General features: G+C 42.2%; 1 protein-coding gene across 6 annotated transcripts in view; it reads left to right on the top strand.

Moving 5' to 3' along the window:
- The window catches only part of utrn (utrophin), a 140,055-nt gene that overhangs the window by 80,358 nt on the left and 37,812 nt on the right, over window positions 1-21,885 (top strand). For all 6 annotated transcript variants that reach the window (XM_053881364.1, XM_053881366.1, XM_053881363.1 and 3 more), the window contains 5 exons: window positions 4,200-4,372; window positions 8,292-8,448; window positions 15,797-15,926; window positions 18,672-18,940; window positions 19,849-19,995. In XM_053881364.1, the coding sequence (XP_053737339.1) occupies window positions 4,200-4,372; window positions 8,292-8,448; window positions 15,797-15,926; window positions 18,672-18,940; window positions 19,849-19,995 (876 nt within the window). The remainder of the gene's footprint in view (window positions 1-4,199; window positions 4,373-8,291; window positions 8,449-15,796; window positions 15,927-18,671; window positions 18,941-19,848; window positions 19,996-21,885) is intronic.

The raw sequence follows: 21,885 nt of genomic DNA, 5'->3' as shown, positions 1-21,885 counted from the left end.
CAAAGAAACCCTGAAAACATGGCTAATGTGTGAAGAGGCAGCGCTTGTAGTGGTTTAATTTGTGAGTGTCTAGCAGGAAAGGTGTCTCATTCTCGCCTTCGTCTTTGATCCAGGGAACCCCAGAACGCTGCCACGTGACAGCACTGCTGTATTCGAACTGACCCGATGGAGCTGTCAGATTCATTCATGGATTTTTTTCTTTAAAATCCATCGGCGCTCATAATCAACCCCAATTGTAAAGAAAAGGTGAACATTCAGCTACTGTTAAATCTGTTTATAAAAATGGCATTTTATATATCTCCAAGATATGTCATTACAGAAATGTATAAATAAAAAATGGAGAGAACATACAGATAGAGAACATTTAGGTATATCATTTAGTTCCTTTTGAATATATATATATGTTATTTTGCAGCCTTAACTGAATCTGTCCAGTTGCGTAAAAGCATGACGAAAATATATGATGAATGCGCTCATATTGTGCTGAGAAGTAGTAGTGATAGTAGTACTCAAATGAACTGTCCATAATTTCATAGGTCCAGTCATCTGAAGTAGCTTAGCTCCACAGCTGTGGTTAATGTGCATGGTTTGGAAAAAGTATTAAAGGAAGTTTTCATTGGCTGGATATGCAGTGGTTTTTACAAACTTTTATAAATGTCTCGCAATGTCAAATATTAACATTAAAAGTCTGGATTTTTCAAATTTTCAAATTTTGGAGATCACCGGCATGAGCGTCGACTAACATAGCAAACATACTAACGGTTACTAACATGAAGGTAATGGTTTATCAAGCCAACGAATCATGTCTTAGTCGAGCTACATGGTCGCGCTAGGAAATTCATTCATGGTTGTTTATTTATTTATTAACTTGTGACTCAATAAACGAAGACATACTGTATATTCGACAAACCTTGACATTGAATCATCCACTCAAAACTGGTATCTATATATAAGGTCAGTAATCCGATTTAATTTTTAAACTCTGGTAGGGGAGAACAAAAGGGAACCCACCCAGCAGTCGGTCAGTTGATCTTTAATTGCTTCCTTACACAAATGCTCTCCTTTTATCACTCATTTCCTGCCTCTTGGAGTGGCGCTGTAGTCCTTCAAAGAACACCCTGGACAGGTCATCAGTGCATCCTGCTCCTGTCAGATAAGGTCCGAGCTGAAGAAAGCCCTGGTCTGTCCACACTTTTGCTTCACTTCCTGTTTAAAAACAGCTGAAATACCCTTCTAACAGCAAAGTCTGTCTTGTTTAGACGTTGATGGGACTTAACTATGCGCTCATACAGGTCACTGGAGAACTTTCATGGAGCTTGAATTTTTCATTCCTAACTTGTCTGAACCGATTCTTTGCAGCCAACAAATGGCCATTAGTCATTACGCTGAGCGTTAAATCCTAGCTCCATTAACCTTCATCCCCTCACCCACCTACACTCCTCCTCTGCATACATTACTTCTCCTGCTTCACCAACACGTATATGTTTGGCATTTATGGGAGAGTCATGTTTTGCTCTCCGGTTCTTTGGAAATCTAGCCATATCTCATTAATATAACATCAGTTGTTGGTGGATTGATTCAGCGGCGCTGACCTTCGACACACTGACATTTGTGTGTCTCAGAAAGAGATCAGTCACCGCGCTGGAGCCCCTCAGGATGTGCATTAACATACATAAACCCCAGCCTCAAAGTGCTCATTCAGAGGCTGAAATGAAATTAAAAGGCAGCCTTTGTGGACGAATATGCATCTGTGTGAGTGCAGCCAGTGCTAGCAGGCGTGCTAAAGGAAAATAAAGGAAAGCACTTGGGTAATGACTTGAAACACAGCCAGCTGCTCAATGGCAAGATTAATCTCTGTTTCGCTCCCTGGGAGTCTTGATGTCTGTTGTTTTCTCTCTCTGTCCCTCTTCATCACCGCTGTCTCTGTCCTTATGTGTTCCCCTGCTTTATCTTTGACCTTTAAGAGGCATTTGATTTGTGTCAAAAAGCGAGTGGGTGATTATTCTTGCCCATCACTGTTGGGGATTTGCCCCGGCCTGTGCGAAATATTCATTGGATTTCAGTTAAAAGTGTGCCACGACTGAGTGCCGCCATTGATATTTGTCTGCTTCTGGGGATAAAAATAGCAGCGGTTTAACAAACAGCCGGTGCGATTGCAGCTGTAGTCGTCGCAGAGAGTCGTGGCAATAAAAGACGAGAAAAGAAACTCCTTTGCTTTGTAAATTGCCAAAGTTTTGAAGTGTCAGCGCTCAGTAGCCTCCAGCGGATGGAGCCCAAATTAAATGTACATCTCTTCCTTCTTGGAGTTGAGCGCGCTGCTTGGGTGAAGACGGGAGATGGAGACTTGAAATTCAAACCCAAATGGTTTTGTTTGTCAACACATGCCTCTCCTCTGAAGTGCCTGCAGCCTAAGTGGTGTCAATCATGCAGCTTAGCTTCACTCTGGGGTGCATGTCTGGCAGAGTGAGACTCCCCCTGTGCTGCTGTCAGTAATGGGAAAGACAGTCAAAAACGTCTTCCCCTTCCTCTCCACGTGGAGTTTTACATCATTGAGGCAATTTAGGAGTCATGTTTTTAGCTTGTGGGGGTTTAGTGGGGAGAACTGCAGCTGTGTGGGTGTCTTTCCAGGGTGTCCCCTGCCTCTCCAGATCAATGTTCAGTTTTATCAAACAATTAAAAGCCCTCTTGGCGTTAATGAGGCTTTGACATGCTCCTGCAACACAACAGTCATGTCGCCAGCTGCCATCTTGTCACTCCTTGCAGTTTATCTTAGTCTGAACAATAAGACGGGGACGATATTGGTTTAGTTAGTGCCATTTAGATTTGTATAGCGATTCAGATTACTTGCAATTTTTGCAACTGCTGTGCTTTTTTTGATCATCTAAACTCATCTTTAACATCTACATATGCTATAATAGTGATCGTTAATATTGATATTTAACCTTATTATGGGAAAATTGCAATGTATATGTCAAACAAATATTTCCCCACCACTACTATAAAATGCTTCGTTTTGTTCTCACTAAACAATTAAAAAAATCTGTATAAAAAATGACAATAAATCCGTCCTTCGGTGTCATTTCTGTCCGTATTTAATATTTAAATAAAAATTTACAATGCATCTACAGTGACATTGTTATCACATAGGTCAAGGGTCACCAGCGAGGTGTGATTTATATATATATATAACATCTATGTATATATTTAGCATTTTAATATTTATATGTTACATTTACTGGAAAAAAAATATTTTAAAAAATCGATACTTCCAATAAAATACAAATAATATCGCAGTATAACAAGTAGCAGTAAAATACTGACAAACAAAATAAGATCTTAACATTATAATGTTTTAACGTGGTAGATGAGATTGTATTCCTTTCACTGCTTGTCTGCATGTGTCTCATGTCAGTTGAGATTTCATCTTTTGAGTGTCACTCTATGTTGAGCTGTTAAATCAGATTGATTGTGTCCCTCTCACTTCTAAACTCCTAAACTTGCTGTAGTTCTGTGACGCACATCGGTTGTTTGTTGTATGTTGCTGAGCCAAAACACTGACGAAAACTCCACTCAAGTCAACACAAGTGAATGAGAATAATAATAATTCATTTTGGTCAAGACTTCTGCTTGTCCACTCAATTGAATTTTACCCGGACAAATCAGAAAACTTTCTCACTTGTTTAATTTCATTTTGAATAGGAAGATACACAAGCAACAAATTGAGCTGCTTCGTTTGTCGTCCAATTACCCCTAACAAGTTTGTTATTACTGTATTGTCGACTGTATGGCTGGTCACGCTATGCAAGGTAATTTAGCGTCACTGCAAGCCAGTGTTTGTGTGCGTCCTCAAGTGTTGTGAGCTCCATTAAAATAGGTTGAACGGAGGGGGAGTTCCACTGGAGGGAAGAAAATGGAGCAGTTTCACACATCTAAAAATAAAACGTTTGACAGGACCCTCTTCTTGCGTCAGCCCCACTTGTGCTTCACACACAAACACTCACACAAATCCCTTGGAGATAGAAGTTGTGTAATAGATTTTTGGTCTGACCCGCATGGAAATAGTAGAAAGTACGCTCTGTCACATTCTTTAAATGGTGAGCCAAGATGGAAACTGGCTTTACCCTGCCGTTTAAGAGTTGGATTTAAAAACTGCCTTTCCTCCCTGAACGATGAACTCACACGAGTCTGTGCGTTCACAGGACATCCAGGCCGAGATCGATGCTCATAATGACATCTACAAGAGCGTGGACAGCAACAAGCCCAAGATGGTCAAAGCTCTGGGGAGTTCGGAGGAAGCCGTGTTCCTGCAGCACCGACTGGATGACATGAACCAACGCTGGAGCGACCTGAAGGCCAAGTCCGCCAATATTCGGTCAGTGTCGCATCAGCATTATTTCACCCGTGTGGACTCAACTTTTCTGATGTATGGTGACATGATGGGAGCGAGAGGGCAGCTTCACTCTCTGTGTTTAAAACAGCACGCAAAGGCACATTTCAGATACATTTATGAGATAATTATGAATTATTATTGTTGAAAGGAAAGATGTAGGGAGTAGAGGAAGCAACTATGGATGAGTTCAAGCATCGAGAGAGGTGAAAAAGACAGTGTAGGTGGGTCAGAGCAGGTTAAAACATCTGGAGAGACATAGCCTAGAGTCTTGGGAAGCAAAGTTAGACGAGTCAGAGAAGAAGACACTGACCAAGGACAAGATCAGAAATGAATATGTCTGAGGGACAGCTCAATATATAACATACATCGAGAGGACAGACAGTGTTGGACCAGGAATGTTGGATGTGGAGGTACCTGGGGAAGAATGAGCTGAAGGAGAGGTGGGACTGGAGGATGTTCAGGTTTAAGGTGCAGGATTCTGACCGCCGATGGGAAATGACCAAAGAAGAAACATGATTTTAATCGTGAGGTTATTCACCATTTACGTCATAGATAAATGTCATGGATTCATTAAAAACTGTTGAGGCCTCCTAAGTTTTTATAAAGTGGTGATTATGTCAATAGTTTCCAGGTCAATACTTTGATTGTAATAGATGTTCCTTCAGTAGCATTAGTTGCCAGTGTAGACTTGAGCTGAAATTTCCAGCCATTTTAGATGGAGACACATGATGTAAATGTGTTTTTCTGTTCAGTTTTAATAGTGCTGCCATTACAATATATTTGAGACGGTTATAGATCCGTCAAAGTCAATACGTATTACGTTTTGTTTGCTCACTTTCGTAACCCACACTAACCCACACCCACTACTACTACTACTACCACTACTACTACTAATACTACTACTACTACTACTCCTACTACTACTACTACTACTACGAATAAAAATAGTAATAATAATAATAATTATAACAAGCAATTACTGAAAAGATGTTTTCTGAAAAAGAAAAGCACAAAATATATATTCTTAAACAGAAGGTTGAGTTATTAATGTATTAATAAAATTCACTGATATTTCTGCCGGTATATAGAAAGGACATGTTTGACATTTAAGATCTCTGGCTACACCTCTAGCGTAAGAGAACAAATGCTGGTGCCATTGCTACTTTTATCTGTTGCATTCTGAGTGGGAGCATCTTAATTGAATTTGTAAAATGAATCAAGTTCCCTCTCAAACTAGAAACAAAACATTGCTGTGTATATGTGTCAGAACCACCGTTTATACTGTATCACCACTTATTTTTCAGCTCATTGATGCTGCAGACATTTTCCTGGTGCTTCAGGTAGTTTCATGTGTTTTGTTTCGACTGTTTCATTGTTAGTCCTTGCACTGCTGGAAACAAGACAAACGTCTGGACTCACTGTGGCCGTCCATGGCGTTGTCATTAATAAATGAGATTATATCAGCCAAGTCAAGTTGACTGGAGGGGTTTAAAGAGAGGTGTGAAGAAGGAAGCACAAAACTACAGATGTGTGCAAAATAAGATTCTTTTGTGAGTGTTTTCGAAGATGAACCGGATGGAGGTCATACATTGTTGTTCTTGTTTTGTTCAGACAAAAGAGAGCGAGCGCTCGGCGGGAAATACTGTGCGTGTGTGTTGATGGCAATAATCTATTACGGCCAAATTACATTAGAAGTGTAATAATGGCTGACTGTGAGAGGAAATTGAAAGTCTGCGCACACAGTGTTCAGGTATATTATGCCCGGAAGAGATGTGGTGTACAGACGTGCAGAAATATCAGTCTTGTTTTTCTTTTCCATCGTCTTTGGAAACAAAGGAAAGCTGCCGCTGTAATGAAGTGAGTGTGTAGACTAGTTTTAGCCAGTCTTTAAATGAGCTTAGTCGTAGCTTTTCCGATGTTCCTCTGGATTTACAAACATGAGTATTATGGTTATAAATAATACTGCTGACAAGAAAACCTGGGAAGCTCTGTCACTCCCTCCATAGCTCCTGCAAGTAGCACAGTACGTGAAATGTTTATTTATTAGATTCATTAGGATGACTTAAAAAATGTCATTGTCGATGGAAATAATCCTCCTGAACAAATTAATGTTGCTCACAAGGTGATTGAAAAGCCGAAAGCGCTGCCGAAAGACGATTAGAGTTGATGAATGGAATTTAAATAAAGTTTTTCGCCAGTTTGAATTGTCGAATACGTGCTACAACATAATCGGGAAGAAAACCCTTTCAGCAGAATCTTTGAATATAGAAATAAAGAGAGCACAAAAACATGTATAAAAGGAGGTTATGTTGTTTGTTTCCCAAACACAAACAGAAAAATACCTCCCTGAATCAGCATTAAACTTGCTCAAGCTCTTGTTGTTGCTTGTGGTCATTCTGCCAAACAGTTTTTCCACTTCACAAATCAGTCCAGTCCGCTGTTATAGGGCCATTTATGCTCCCTTAAGTACGAAATGGCGTTCTGTTCACCAGTATATCCAACTGAGGGGGCAGCCCAAAGTCAAAAGTTTATGACAATGACAACCAGAGGCGACGTTGTAGCAGGCGGTGAGGCCATTCAATATGTCACGACTGGAAGACAGAGAATTTCCGCCCTTGTTATCTCTTCTTCATGTCTCATGAGAGCGAAGTATCGGGTAGTAACAGCAACACTACCCCCAAGGTTTACAGTGCTACTGCTCTGTTTGGCCAATGTCCAGTTCTGTGGAAATGTGCAGAAATACGGAGGAAATGAACGCAAGCACAGGCACAATGCGAATCCTTTTGTAACGTTGAGCAGTAAAGTTGAAGAACTCCCACCTCTGCTGTGTTCAGAAAGAAGTTTGGCACAAGATCTATTTATTATCACCTTGAAGCGTGAGTGAGGTACATAAGAAATATCATAAACTAAAGACCCCGTAGTTCAAGGCCTGTTAGCAGACGTGAACGATAAATGAATATTCCGTCACGCTTTAGATTAGGGAACATATATTACCGTAAATAAACAATATGTTTGTCCATGTTTTAGTCACATAGTAGCCTGTAATTAATCATTCAAAGATCTTACATCTTGTTGAGCCGGACTACATTTTACAACTTTTACTCCTTAGTCTAAAGTGTTACAGAATATTTTTCCTTTAACTACAAACTGAAATGCTGGTAATCCCAAACAAGCCAGGCTCAAACAAGTGTGATTCTTGTCTATTCTTATCAAGTCCTGGGTCCTACAGAAGTGGCAGATATCTGAGTGCTGTTCTCAGCTCTCTGACAGTGTTTGAGCATCCCAGATATCATGATCTTTCGAGGAGATGCAATGATTTCACGCACATGTAGGTTCCTTCCCTGAACTTCAGCAGAGGATTGTCCTTTGATCCAACTTGAAATCGAATAATTCATTTTGTTGGGCTCCTTATTTTGATGAGAGTGATGACAGGATGATCAGGAGGAATGGTTGTGTGTGGCCATGTGTCATGGCGCTCGCTCTCAGCATTCTTCCGTACTCAACATCTATTTCAAGGAAACAGGGTTGCATTTGAGAGTACAGTGACACACACATGTCCTCCAGAAAAGGCTCATTACTGTCGCGGATTACGCGTGGTCCCCAAAGACAGCACACAGCGGGGACGCTGAGGCTGATGTGGCTGACAGCGGGAGGACGGAGCAGCGAGCAGCAGATGCTGCCTGAGGCTGCTCTCTCTGCCAGGAGTTAAGCTGCTTCTTCTAATGGGTTGCAACGCGTAATGACGCTGCAGTCTGGGTCACAAGCGTGTCAGACCAGACTGAAAATCTCATCTAACAGTGTGAGAAAGTCATGAAGTACTGGCAGGAAAGTTGGAAATATGGATTGACATTGTTGGTTCAACAGTATCATAACGTTCTCAATGGCCGGTTCACGTTGGCAGGGCCCATCTGGAAGCGAGTGCCGAGCGCTGGTCACGTCTCCTGGGGCTGCTGGAGGAGCTGTGGAGGTGGATCTGCATGAAAGACGAGGATCTGGCAAAGCAGATGCCCATCGGGGGAGACGTGCCAACCCTGCTGCAGCAGCAAAACCACTGCACAGTACGTACTCTCACACGTCATGCTGGAGGTCAAACACAAAGTCGCAGAGTGAGATGTAAATGAGCTCATGTCAGCTGAGTGAAGCATTGCTTGGTTCTCCTCATGCTTCACGTGCGCAACAAGCCGTGGTTTTTCATCGACATTAAATTGTCTTGAAATGGTGGTTTTCGCATTAATTCATTGGAGCAACAAGCGTTCCAAAGAGCCGCCCAGCCTCACTCCGCCAGGGCATATTGTCACTTTCACCCCAAACACATTATTCATTGTAACCACTGGTTGTTATCCTGATAGTATATTGCCATGTAATTGCGTTCCGACGGCTGAATGGGCCCGTGGCCGCTCCTCGCTCCCGGCCCGGCTGCTGATACTTGGGCAGACGCAGTAATACCATTTCACTGCTGGCCACACAACACCATATTAGTTTGTTCTCAATTTCTTTAGCGTCGTGCTGCAGCAGCAGCGCAATATCACAGATGAACTGGCAGATCGACCCTCTTCCTGTGGGCTTCGTTAACATGCGAGCATGGCAACAGTGTTTGGGAAAATAACAGCCTGCCTTTTGATTTGGAGCGCAACAACAGAAAGTTTGTTTCAGACTGATCACTTCATTTGCTGCCAAACTCTGGCACTGAGATCTGAGAGTTTTGCCTTGTATTATGTCTTTTTGTCAGAATAACTGTCGACACAAAATGAGAAGAAATGTTAATACTACAACAGCTTTAATATCAGTCGCAGGATGTTGTTCCCTGAGGTCACAAACCGGTTGTGTGACTGCTGATGGTTGGGAAGTGATAAAGGCGAAACGTGTTTTTGCTTTTATGGTAGAAGTCATAAAAATAAAAATGCAATGTCAGCAGCTCACCCCCCATGTTGCTATCTGTCTAATCACTGTTGCTTTCAATGTCATAATTAGATACTGTTTTAGCATTTGAAACATCTCTCATTTTATTAATTGTCCAATCTTGGGCTCAGTCAGACAGCAGGTGGCAGTAGTGTTCCAGAGCTTGCTCACCTTTAGAAAGTGAAGAAGAACGTTGTGCTTGTGCTGCCATAGATTTCTTAAGACATCAGAATTTTAGTTTTCATCTTAACCCAAGAATATAGCTCTAGATTTGTTCTCTGTACAATACTTAGCCTTTGATCTGATTATTTTATTTAACCATAATGTTTGGGGGAAAAGCGTGTATAATTGAAAACATTTTTTTTCTTCACATTTATTAATGAAGCTTAAAACACAGCTATATAACTTGCGTATTTTATTTTATTTTAATTAAATTCCTTTGGTTGCACGCTATTCACTGACTGTTTTGAGGGACCCTCAAACCATAAAACAATGAAGGTAATATATATAAAAAAAGATCAAATCTGGTAAGTATGGGTGTGTGATTTTATTTTAAAAGATTCTCATCATAAATCAATTAATACTGTAAAGTGGAGCTTGTCTGTTTATGCAATGAATTCCTGTTTAAAAGAATTTTGCACAAAATATGATCGTAAGGAATATTATTACATCAACATTTTCAATATATTTGAAAGAAAAGGTGACGTGAGGGTCAAAGCTATTTCTTGGTAGAATAAAGTCGCTGTCATAGGAAAGAAAATCGAGTCTAAGAGGTAAAAGTCCTTAAACAAATGACAAATGATATGTAGTTCAAAAATAAAAGTCATTAACAAGAGCTTTAGGTGTTCACTATGGCTACTTAAACACTGGCTGATGTCTATTTTAGCCCCTCCTAAAATCTTGCTGTAAAATTGACTTATTAGAATTTAGCGTTCTGCGAGTGCCGCAGATCCGGCTCTCACTGGGCATCCTACCTCTGACTCCATTGTAGGCTTAGCATGCATAATGGAACAGGTGAAAAACTTTTCCATTTTCCAGAGGCTTAGCTGCACAGTCCTTTGTTTGGCGGAAGATCATTGCTCGAAAGCGAAGCCCATTGAAGTGTCAAATCTTGTTAAAAAATCTACCAAAGGGGAAAAATACTCCCACTCATGTAAGCATCCTGGGAATTTAAGGGATAAAAGTTTTCAATGGAAGACTTTTGAGAAATGTTCCTATGTTGACTCAGGATCAAAAGCTGAAAGTCTTTTTATGCCACCGTTTTGAACCATGAGACAAACTGTCTTCTGAGGGCGAGAAAAGAGGAGGATGGTTCTGTGCCACGCTCCCGACACACAGAGCAGACGCGCCTCCACTGAGCAGATCAGACAGGCTGGGTTTGATAAGAAACATGGCTGAGAGCCACCATAACCACAGGAGAGCGCTGTCTCCGGGTTTTAACTGCACTTTTCCTTTCCTCACTTCCTTTCAAAGCGTTTAAAGCCAGTAACAAAGCGTCAAAATTGAAGGTGCGGGAGGCAACTCTTCTTCCTTTAGTTTAAAAAATAGATTGGCCTTCAGGTTGCAGCTACAGTACCACGTGGAAATAAGCAGAACAAAGGAGAGTTGCTTTGAAGCTGTTTTGCTACCTTGGTTGCTCACACACTTAACTGCGCCACTGTCATACTTGCAACTTCTATTGAAGGGAATTCACAATTCAGGCTTCATATTTTCAATCATTACTATCTCAATTCATTCTTCTTTTTGCTTTTGTTTTCTCGTATGATTCACATGACATCAGTCGGGCTTCAATTCACCATTATATTCCCCTCAAAATAAATGCCAAAAATAATATATTTGGTTGCTCACACACTTAACTGCGCCACTGTCATACTTGCAACTTCTATTGAAGGGAATTCACAATTCAGGCTTCATATTTTCAATCATTACTATCTCAATTCATTCTTCTTTTTGCTTTTGTTTTCTCGTATGATTCACATGACATCAGTCGGGCTTCAATTCACCATTATATTCCCCTCAAAATAAATGCCAAAAATAATATTATTTTTCTATCAAACTTATCTCATAACTCTTTTGCACTGGTTCATTTCACAAGTTCATTTGGCGCAGTAGTCTTGACATATGTGTTTATTTAAATGTAAATTATATGAAAATGTAATCAATAATAAATTAAATTTATTGAAATCTGTATGTGCATTTTATGTATTTACTTACGTATTTGTTTTCTTTTTCTTGTGTTTTTTTTCTGTTTTACGACCCCGCAATCCTCGTATATAATGTGGCACCGTCGGAAATTGCTGGTCTAAAATGGTAGCAATAAAATGTGTAGCAATATGCAATGTTTTGATTACTGTTCAGGAGAAACTGATCATCCAGTGTAAAGGTGAACACAAACGCCTTCCTCCTCTTTGTTTATTGATTCCTGTTTGTTTCTCCACATGAACGACCTGTAGATCATTTTTCAAATTGCTGATTGAATTATGGGGCTGAGCCTCCCACGGCATCACGCTGATGAAACCCACCCGTCTGTTCCATTCAGTTACCTGCTCTTTACGTCGAGAGCGGAGGGAAGACTCCTGTGCCTTTTTAATGAGTCTTAGTGCCACCTTTTTTTTCAGCCTCTGCTGTTAGCACCGTTCGATTTGGTTATTTCCAAAGGTCCGACAGATGCTCCGCTCTCCTTGTGTGAATTAATGAGATTTCACTTCTTCACTTTGGTCATTACACTCAAATGTTGTTTAATTAGGCTGCTAAAGTCAGGTTGGCTTTCATAATTAGCTTCAGGAATTAAATCGTTACAACACAACAGCCAATTTTACTCAGCCTCCTCCATTTAGTTTTTCCTGCTTCATTTGAAACAAGCGTCTAATAGTTTTAAAACTTGACAGCTGCTGCTGATGCAAATGTTTTTTTGTTCCCAGGGTTCATGTTGGGAAAGATGGCGAGGTTTGGAGGGGTCTTCTTCAATATGGTTCCAATATTAAACTTGGAGTCTTGTAGTTTAGAATTTAGATTCTGACCCAGGTGGATTATTTGGTCAGATGGAGACAGTAGCTTCGCTCCTTTGTCAAGAACAATAACACAAGTGATATGTATGTATGGTGCCACTGCACACAACCATTGAACCAAGGCTTCAAATCTGAAGCCCAGTTTCATCAGGCCTTGGTTTTCCAGCCTTCTATTGTCCTGAGTCACTTAGCTCAGGTGAGTTAGCACAGGTACAGAACAGTCTACAGTGAGGAATATGGGTCTAAATTAGAATTCCTGCGGAGTCATTTTAGCATGACGGTCACTGTGGTTACTTTTAAAGCAGTTACATTGTCCTCCACGGCCACATCGCCTCATGTCCAGCTTTCCAGTCGTACACAGAATTCATTTCTATCTTCATTCACTCATCAGTATTTTGAGGTTTCTAGATTCATTTTAGACATCTGTTTGTAAAAACTAAGAAAATATGTTATGTTATTCTTCAGTAAAGTTAAACTCTGCTTACCGTATAATAAACATATTTTTACTTGGTTGGAGTTTATTCACTTTATACTCTATTTAATTATTAAATATTTAACTTAAATAAAATTGGAATTGAAATTTAATTGCATTAAATTGACTCACTCTTATATATTTCAATTATTTCTGACTACTGAAATTGGTTAGCTTCTTTTAAGCTATACAACAAAACACCTTCAAACATTCCTCCAAAAACGACAGCTGACAGATAAAAGCTAGAAACCGTGATCTTCGTGGGAATGGATATCGACATGCATTGCGTCTAGATTTGGGGGATTTATCATTTATCTTTAATTTTATTTTGAGTAATGAACATGTGTTTAAGGCTTTTGGGAGTCACTTGACCATGACTTCGTCCCCTGTCTTTTCTTTTTTATGACTTTTGTCTCTGATGAAAGCTGATCCTGTTTTAGTTTGGTCTGTTTTGGAGGTCATTTCAGCTATATTGAGGATGTTCCTGTGCCAGTCATTGCTTCATATACACATATATACGACAGATATCCATTCTACATTATATCACGCATTTCCTTTGGCTCTGCTGTCTCAAACTAAAGATTGTAATTTTAGATCTTTCAACAGAACGGGGGCTATCATCAGAGCTCATTCCCTTAAGGTCAAATAGTTTTTACCCTTCATTGAGAGCTATCTCTCATCGTGAACTGCTATGAAACGCTCGCCATCATCTCCACCCGTGAATGAGCTCTAAAGGTCACACACAAATGTGCCACCGTCGTCTTTCTCAGCATGTGAATCAACCAAAACCCTCCAGTTGTGTTTCAAGAATTTGCATTTCTTTTTTGTGAAACTAAAGCGAGTCTTACACCAATAAATACAGTAAGCAGGTTGTTGCATTATTCACCCCGCTCAGGTTTCCTTTCACAGTCACTTTTGTTATGCCAGGAATCTGATATAATGGTTCAATTTTTTGAGCCCGGGAGGAGAATGAGCGCTTCGATAATAATGCAGAGGGTGTAAGAGGGATGTTTGGCAGGGATGTCGAGATACTATCTTATCAGCACCGGGACGGACGACGGTGTAGGTGTGCAGTCATTTGAATGCAGCAATAGACTCACACCACCAAGGTCAAAGTGACTTATAGAGACAAACGCTTGACAAACGGCAGAACCTTTCTTTTTTCAAACCCCTAATCGAAAATCTGTCATTTTTATTTACAGTAATAGTCAAGCTCAAGATTAATGTTCTTAGCATGAACTGGCCATGTTGCTTTGTTCCAGATGACGTCTTATATTCCAGGTACTGTAACTGTGTATCCTGATTTTACATTGTGCTTTTAGCCCACACAATAAAGTAAAATAGGCACATGTTCATCCTCATGCTAGGAGCCACCAACTATGGCATAACTTCCTAAGGACTCACTGGTGTTCCTGCTAGCATCGCATAATTTGTTTTCCTTCGTCTTCTGTGCGGTTCGACTCTGTTTGCTGAACGATTCATCTTCTGTTCTCTCTTCTGGTCTGACAAATACCCATCTCTGGGGCTCCTGGTTTCATTGGAGGCAAGAGGAGCAGGTACAAGCTGTTGCCTGTAGTTGAGAAACAGAATACGTGTGTGTGAATGAGAGAGACACTGGAGGAGGAGTGGGGAGCGGGGGTGAAGAAGAGACTGCAGGCGTGGTGGAACAGGTGGAGACGACTGTGCTGTATCAGGTTTAGAGACTCAGGAGTCAGAGTGAGAAGAGTCAGAGATGACAATGCTAAGGTTGTCATTGAAAGTGAGTGGAAAAGACAAGGTCTGAGTGTATCAGAGAGGCAGCTCAGATTTTGAGACAGAGTTAGGAGGCTGGACGGAGACACAGGAGAGACAGTCTTGGACCGAGAATGCTGGAGAGGCAAGACAACCACTGGGGTTCATGGATTCACACCTTCCCTCTTCAGGACAGGAAAACCATTGTTGTGACTTGGGAGGATGATCAAGTTGACGATGATTCTCCTTGTCTATTTTAAAGCGCTTGTTAGGATTTGTTTTATTTCATTTGTGATTTATTTGTGCCACACAACTCATTTTATTTCACACCAGCTGGAAGTATCCTATTAACCTGCTAAAACATGCCACCATATTAATATCAAGGTGTCTTAAAGCTTTGATTTATTTCCACAAGATCAATGTAGAATTCAGTTTTTCGCTGCTGTTGGATCCTCTTTGTCCTTCCCTCTCCTCCCTGCACCCCCCCTTCTTCCTCTCCTGCAATCACCTCTCATTTAGTTTCTATCTCTCAAGGTCTCTCTCTGAGCTACCTACCTATTATGTTTCCTCCTTGTGGGCTGGGAGGAAATCATTGGAACGGAGCAAACCATCTCTTAGATGGTGATTTCCGTCTTGGAATATTCCATTTTAGCAGATGCAGTGTTTGAATTTTAAAGGTGTATTTCTTTCATTTTTGTTTCCTGGCTTCCTCGTCGTCTCTGAGGAAGTTTATCAATAAAGCTTTGGCACCGCATCACCCCTCCACAAAGCAATCACACACTCCAATAGGCAATGAAGTCCCCTGGAGGTCACTCTTTTATTAAAACACGAATAATTAAACCGTTACATGACACCTTCTCTCGGCCTGCTTTTATTAGTCAGGACGGTTTCGAGCCTCCGATTTGAGGCGGGGTCATGTGGACCGCAGGTTTGTAGCGGTAATATTTTTGCACTCAGGTGTGTGAGGAAGAGGCAGATATGACTGGACGGATTCATAATGATCATCTCTGCAGGGTTATAGCGCCGGGCAATTCACTTTATTCCCCGGATCGCTCAGCTAATTTCAGAGCGACCCCAAGGAGATGCCTGCTTTGACCTCATTCTCTCTTCTTCAATCACGGCTCTTCTCTCATCCGTCTCACTCACTAACCCCTCTTCCCATCTAGAGCCTACCTTTGGCTTTCCACAGACCAGGAAATATGGTTTCACAGACTGTTTTTCACCACGATAAATTCTGCTTTTGGACCAAGCCATTGCAGTCACATGTTTAATCCAGTCAAATTGTTTGTCCTCCAGGTGCTGCAGTCGGAACTCAAGGAGCGAGAACAGCTTGTGATCAGTACTTTGGATCAAGCCCGGATGTTTCTTGCTGAGCAGCCCATCGAGGGTCCCGGAGAGCCACGCAAGAACCTGCAACCAAAAGCAGGTGTGTTTACTGCTTTTTAAGTCCAACCTAGTTACGTGAGAGCAAAATTTGAAACAGTCTAAAGGAATTTTATCTTGTTATTTTAACTGGAAACACGAGTGTGAATCACACACAATATCAGTGTTTCTGGATAACTGCCCACCACTGTAACTTCTTATTGATAAACAGCAACAAAGTTTTAACATATGTTAGTGTTGGCATCCAATTTGCCACAAAAAAAAATGGCCGGCCAGATTTGGGCCAGAGTCCTTGGGTTTAAGGCACAACAAGTCTGTGCTGTTTCACTAATTAATGACAATTTTGACCACCTGTCTGTCTGCAAAATAGATCAAAGTTCTGAGCACATTGAAATGGAATGATCTCGGACCTGATCTTCAGAAAGACAGGTGCAATCTTGGGTCAAATATGGAGTTACTTCTGGAGTGTAGCTTCTAACCTCTGCTGTTGCTCCATTCAGAACTTACAAAACACAAACTCAACATGCATGAGAAATTTACCTCGTGGGCCTGGGTTCAATTCCTGGTCAAGGTACCCTGTTTTCCTGGTCAAGGTACTTTGTTTCCCTGTTCAAGGTACCCTGTTTCCCTGGTCAAGGTACCCTGTTTCCCTGGTCAAGGTACTCTGTTTCCCTGGTCAAGGTACCCTGTTTTCCTGGTAAAGGTACTTTGTTTCCCTGTTCAAGGTACTCTGTTTTCCTGGTCAAGGTACTTTGTTTCCCTGTTCAAGGTACCCTGTTTCCCTGGTCAAGGTACTCTGTTTTCCTGGTCAAGGTACTTTGTTTCCCTGTTCAAGGTACCCTGTTTCCCTGGTCAAGGTACCCTGTTTCCCTGGTCAAGGTACTCTGTTTCCCTGGTCAAGGTACCCTGTTTTCCTGGTAAAGGTACCCTGTTTCCCTGGTCAAGGTACTCTGTTTCCCTGGTCAAGGTACTCTGTTTTCCTGGTAAAGGTACTCTGTTTTCCTGGTCAAGGTACTCTGTTTTCCTGGTCAAGGTACTTTGTTTCCCTGTTCAAGGTACCCTGTTTCCCTGGTCAAGGTACCCTGTTTCCCTGGTCAAGGTACTCTGTTTCCCTGGTCAAGGTACCCTGTTTTCCTGGTAAAGGTACCCTGTTTCCCTGGTCAAGGTACTCTGTTTCCCTGGTCAAGGTACTCTGTTTTCCTGGTAAAGGTACTCTGTTTTCCTGGTCAAGGTACTCTGTTTCCCTGGTCAAGGTACTCTGTTTTCCTGGTAAAGGTACCCTGTTTCCCTGGTCAAGGTACTCTGTTTCCCTGGTCAAGGTACTCTGTTTTCCTGGTAAAGGTACTCTGTTTTCCTGGTCAAGGTACTCTGTTTTCCTGGTCAAGGTACTCTGTTTCCCTGGTCAAGGTACTCTGTTTCCTTGGTCAAGGCACTCTGTTTTCCTGGTAAAGGTACTCTGTTTCCCTGGTCGAGGTACTCTGTTTTTCTTGTGTGCTAACAAAAGGATTCTGCAGTGACAAACTACAACAAATAATACAGTGGAACCTTGAAACTCAGACACTCGCAGAGGCGATATTTTCCAACTTCACTCTCCAAGTCTTTGTCCCTTAATGCTGGTTGTTTTGCCACTTGAACACGCACAGGTAGGAGGTAGCCAACACACTGACACATTTCTTGAATCAAAAAAAAAAAGATTAATGGAAAATTATAATAGTATTAAATGCGGTTGGACCTTGAAACTCTCTCTGCAGCAGTCAAATTAGAAATTTGACGTTAGCATGAGCCAGTTTTTGTGGTGTGTGAGCTCGGTGTCTTCAATCATTTTATTGCCTGCTGCTTTCTTAAGTCATTTACTACAACTAATGTCATGAAATCAGCCCCTTGGCAACTGTAGGCTTTTTTTAAAATGCTTTCCCTGTCACTATTAGTAATAATAAAAACCCTAATAACTGGTGACTCACTTCACATTTCTTTATCTTGCGCCTACTCTCCTGACTCGACTTCTGCTCCTTTAATGCAGTTTCATTGATCTTTTATTGTGTAGTAAAGTTTGGGCCGCTGTGAAACGATGTGTTTACAAGTTAAAAGGAAGAACTTGGCCTGAGTAACTGTGATGTACTAACGCCATCGCGGCAGCTCAGGGGAGTTCTTTCATCTAGCCGAGCGTCTGATCAGTAATGGTTCCGAAGCTCATCCTTCTGCACCGGCAAGGCATAAAACAAACATATTAAACGACGTGGCAGACGTGCATCGCCGACGTGTCGCCACCCGAGGCGGACTCCTTAGAACGCCGTTCACTAATCTAAACTATGGATCAGCATAACAAAGTATTCGAGAATTTAAAAAACGCACTCTCACTCTCATTCTCCTTTTTTCCTCTGAGGCAGCAGATAATTCTTTGTCAAGTCAGCTCTTTTCCCTTCAAACTAAAACTCGTCTGTGTAAATAATTAAAAGAAGCCAGAGGGGTGTGGTGGGGCACTTCAGACGCGCAGTCTACTTGTGCTGCGCCGTGTGATCCTGGACACAGATATCAAAGTCAGGCAGAAGCTATGGAGTGAATTTAACATCACAGTCTGTTCGTCATCGATCGGTGTCGCTCCATTTATGAGTCACTCCTCCTGTTTACCCAGTATTTAAGCTGTTATTCGTCTGTGAAAACTCATGTCACGTGTTACTGTTATTTATGATGAATAATTTAACTGTGACAAGCTTGTAGTAAAACACTAATATGGTGCTCTGGTCTGTGAGAATATCACACATTTCTTCATCTGTCTTTGAACCTCCAGATCTTACGGCAGAGGAGAAAGCCAAAGGTTTGGCGCGGGCCATCCGCAAGCAGACAGGTGAGGTGCGGGAGCGATGGGATCGGCTGAAAGGTCATGTGGTCGGCTGGCACAATCAAGTGGAGCAGGCGCTGGAGCGGCTTCAGGAGCTGCAGAGCTCCATGGACCAGCTCGATCTGCGGCTCACTCAGGCGGAGGAGGCCAAGGCTTCCTGGCAGCCCGTCGGGGATCTCCTGATCGACTCCCTGCAGGACCACATCGACAAAACCCAGGTGAGTCGCTGCCCCCGGCAAACCCTGCTGTCATGTTGCAGTGCAGCGATGGCTGTCACCTGATGATGATGTAAGGACATTGTAATTATCGCCACCGTTTATTTGCATGGCTATTTTTGTCTTCAATTTTGATAATTTCATCATAGACTGGATCCATGAAAACTGTAAAAGCTACTCAAAAAGATCCACAAATGTTGAAATGGAGACTGCAGTTACATTTATTAAATACATCTGGTGCTATAACCAACACAAAAAGATGTCATGGACAGAAATGCCTACAGGCATAAGAGCGAAGAATGTACACACGAGTACGAGCATTTACTGACTCACTCCTGGTGTAATGGATAACATGAAAATGCATACACACTTGAAGAGACACTCAGTCTGACTCACCGACAAAGTCACACAAAGCATCTAAACATAGACTTGACAAACACAGTGTCATAGAAACTGCTGCTCACATTCGAAGTTTGGCCCCGCTGACATCGCCTCACGACATTGTGGAATTGTACACAATGATGGTCCAGAACACAAATAATTTCTAAGAAACCATACGCTTGGAAACACAACTTGATGGCTCAGAGCTGTGGACACGCTCTATGACAGTGTCCTGTCATACCCAAGAGAATAGTAGACACAGAAATGCAATGAATGTGACACAGACACAAAAACAGTCAGACAAAACTGCTCACATAAACAACCTCATAAGTGAACTCTCACTATAGACTTGGGCACCCTGCCAGACCCAGAGACACAGTCAAGCTAGCATAATGCCACACAGCACTTGACACCAGCACGACAGTAGCGGCAGACACAAAGCAGTGCACACGTTGAGTGGCAAAAACTTTTACAGATGCACATGTGTTAAATGAGTTGAATTGGTTATACTGGTATAACGTTTGAATCAGGCCTTCAGAGAGGAGGTTTCGCCGCTGCGTCAGGATGTCCGAATGGTGAACGAGCTGTCTGCTGGACTGACCCCGCTGGACATCCAACTGTCCTCCACGGCTTCCAGGCAATTGGACCAGCTCAACATGAGATGGAAGCTCCTCCAGGTAGATCAAATCCCCCAGAATATTCCGAACAGTTTTGGTTTCCCCTGTGTCTCAATGCCACTTCTCCTCCTGCTGGTTTCCCATATTAATGCTGTGCAAACCTTGATCCCACTCCTCCCTCAGTCCCCTCTTTCTTCCAGCCAACGTGTTTCCTTATCTTCTCTCTGCATCCGTCACTTTCTCGCGGCTCATGTGCCGATTTTACATGGTGTCAGCCGAAAACACAGAGGAGTGAGAGTCGTCCCTTCAGCAGTGTACCTGTTTTATTTGAACACAGAACTGCGCCCGGCGCTACACACTGTCGCAACACATCAGTGGAGACAAGTCTCACAGCACACAAGTCGTGCACTCAGTTTGCTACAGTCTGGAATGGCTTGATCTGCTCTGCCGTGGGAGTTGCAGGCGCTAGGTTTGAGCAAAGTAGTTTCATATTCATTATGAGGAAACAGATTCACATAAATTAGTGACAACATTTAGAAACAGAAGTTGTGGGCTTTCGTCTCAATGACGGAAAAACAAGTTGGTACCTGCGTGAGCGAGATAACAAGCAAATATCCACAGTGCAGATAAGACCTGAAGCTCTGGTCTGCAACCCTGACTATTAGATGAGTCATTTCAGCCCTTTCCTGATCCACCAAATGTATTTGGAGCTGAGATTCTTCAACACTATTAACGCAGGGGGTCAAACTCAATCACAAATGTGCTGACTTTTAAACACAGACTGACTCGCCGGGAGAACTCAATCTGTGTCTATTGAACAGTCAATAAGCACTTTGTTAACAGGGAAATAAGAGTCAGTCTAATTAAAGGATGCAGAGTTTGAGTTTCACCACAGCTGGTGTCAAAATGTTAAAGATGACCTCCTCCTAACACACGAGACGCCGTGGTTTTCACCGTCAAGCACATCTGCATCGTTTGGCTGCTTCCTAAATAATTGTGGCTCCTCCGTCTTTAGTGTCCATTTTTAGTCAAATTTTGAGCCACCAGAATATTTCGGGCTCTTGTGGGCCACATTGAGCACCTCACCGGACTGGATCTGGGCGCCGGCGGTGCCCTGGGTTTGACATGTTTGCTGCAAAGATTACAGATGTTTAACTGTACCCTGGCGTGTTCAACCAAACATGTCCACATCAGACCAACAGGAATAAATGAAATTTATTAAATTTATTTTCTAGAACAAACATGTGATGTAAACCAATTTCGCCTGAGCTTTGACTGTTGCAGGACGTTATGGGACTTTTCTCAGGCCATGTATTATGCATTTGACTAACCAGACAATCTCAAATCAAGTCGCCAAAGAAGCTCATTTGTTCCCCTCTAGTCCTTCTGGTGAACTTAACAGCATTGTCCGCCGCAGCCTGTGTGAGCGTTGCTATGTTTTCGTCTTCTCGTCCTGACGCCTTCACTAATAAGGCCAAATCTGGCTTTCTCTCCTGGAGGATTAGCTCTCCTGACATAGCCAGCCTCCCTGTTGCGCGGTGACCATGGCAGTAGACATGCTCTCTTTGTAGTCACACGAGTCTGTGATGAACTGAGGATGAGTCAGTGCCCGGGTACCAGGTGCACGGCTGAGGTCACCACATTCACAGGAAATAGCTTGTGGATTAAGGATCTGGAAACTAATAAAGTTTGAAGTGCTCTGACAACAGTGCTTACTGAGGCTCTTCTGGTTTGAGAAGACTGTTTGCTAGAGTTGATCCCCCTTTCAGTTCTTGATGGTGCCCTTTAAAATGATCCTAAAGCCTCCTCTTGAACTCCAAATAGAGCTATCGTTTGTCTCATCTCTGCACGTGTTCATGTCCTGCCGTCACTCACTCGTTCACACCGGGAACAATTCTGCTTTAGAGGGCTCCTGAACACTGCTGTGCACATTTAGTTCCCTCGAAACTC

The sequence above is a fragment of the Synchiropus splendidus genome, chromosome 12 (genome assembly GCF_027744825.2).
Source record: "Synchiropus splendidus isolate RoL2022-P1 chromosome 12, RoL_Sspl_1.0, whole genome shotgun sequence".
In the NCBI taxonomy this organism is placed as follows: Eukaryota; Metazoa; Chordata; class Actinopteri; order Syngnathiformes; family Callionymidae; genus Synchiropus; species Synchiropus splendidus.
The sequence above is the reverse complement of the archived record's forward strand: the minus strand, read 5'-3'. Positions and strand labels throughout refer to the sequence as shown.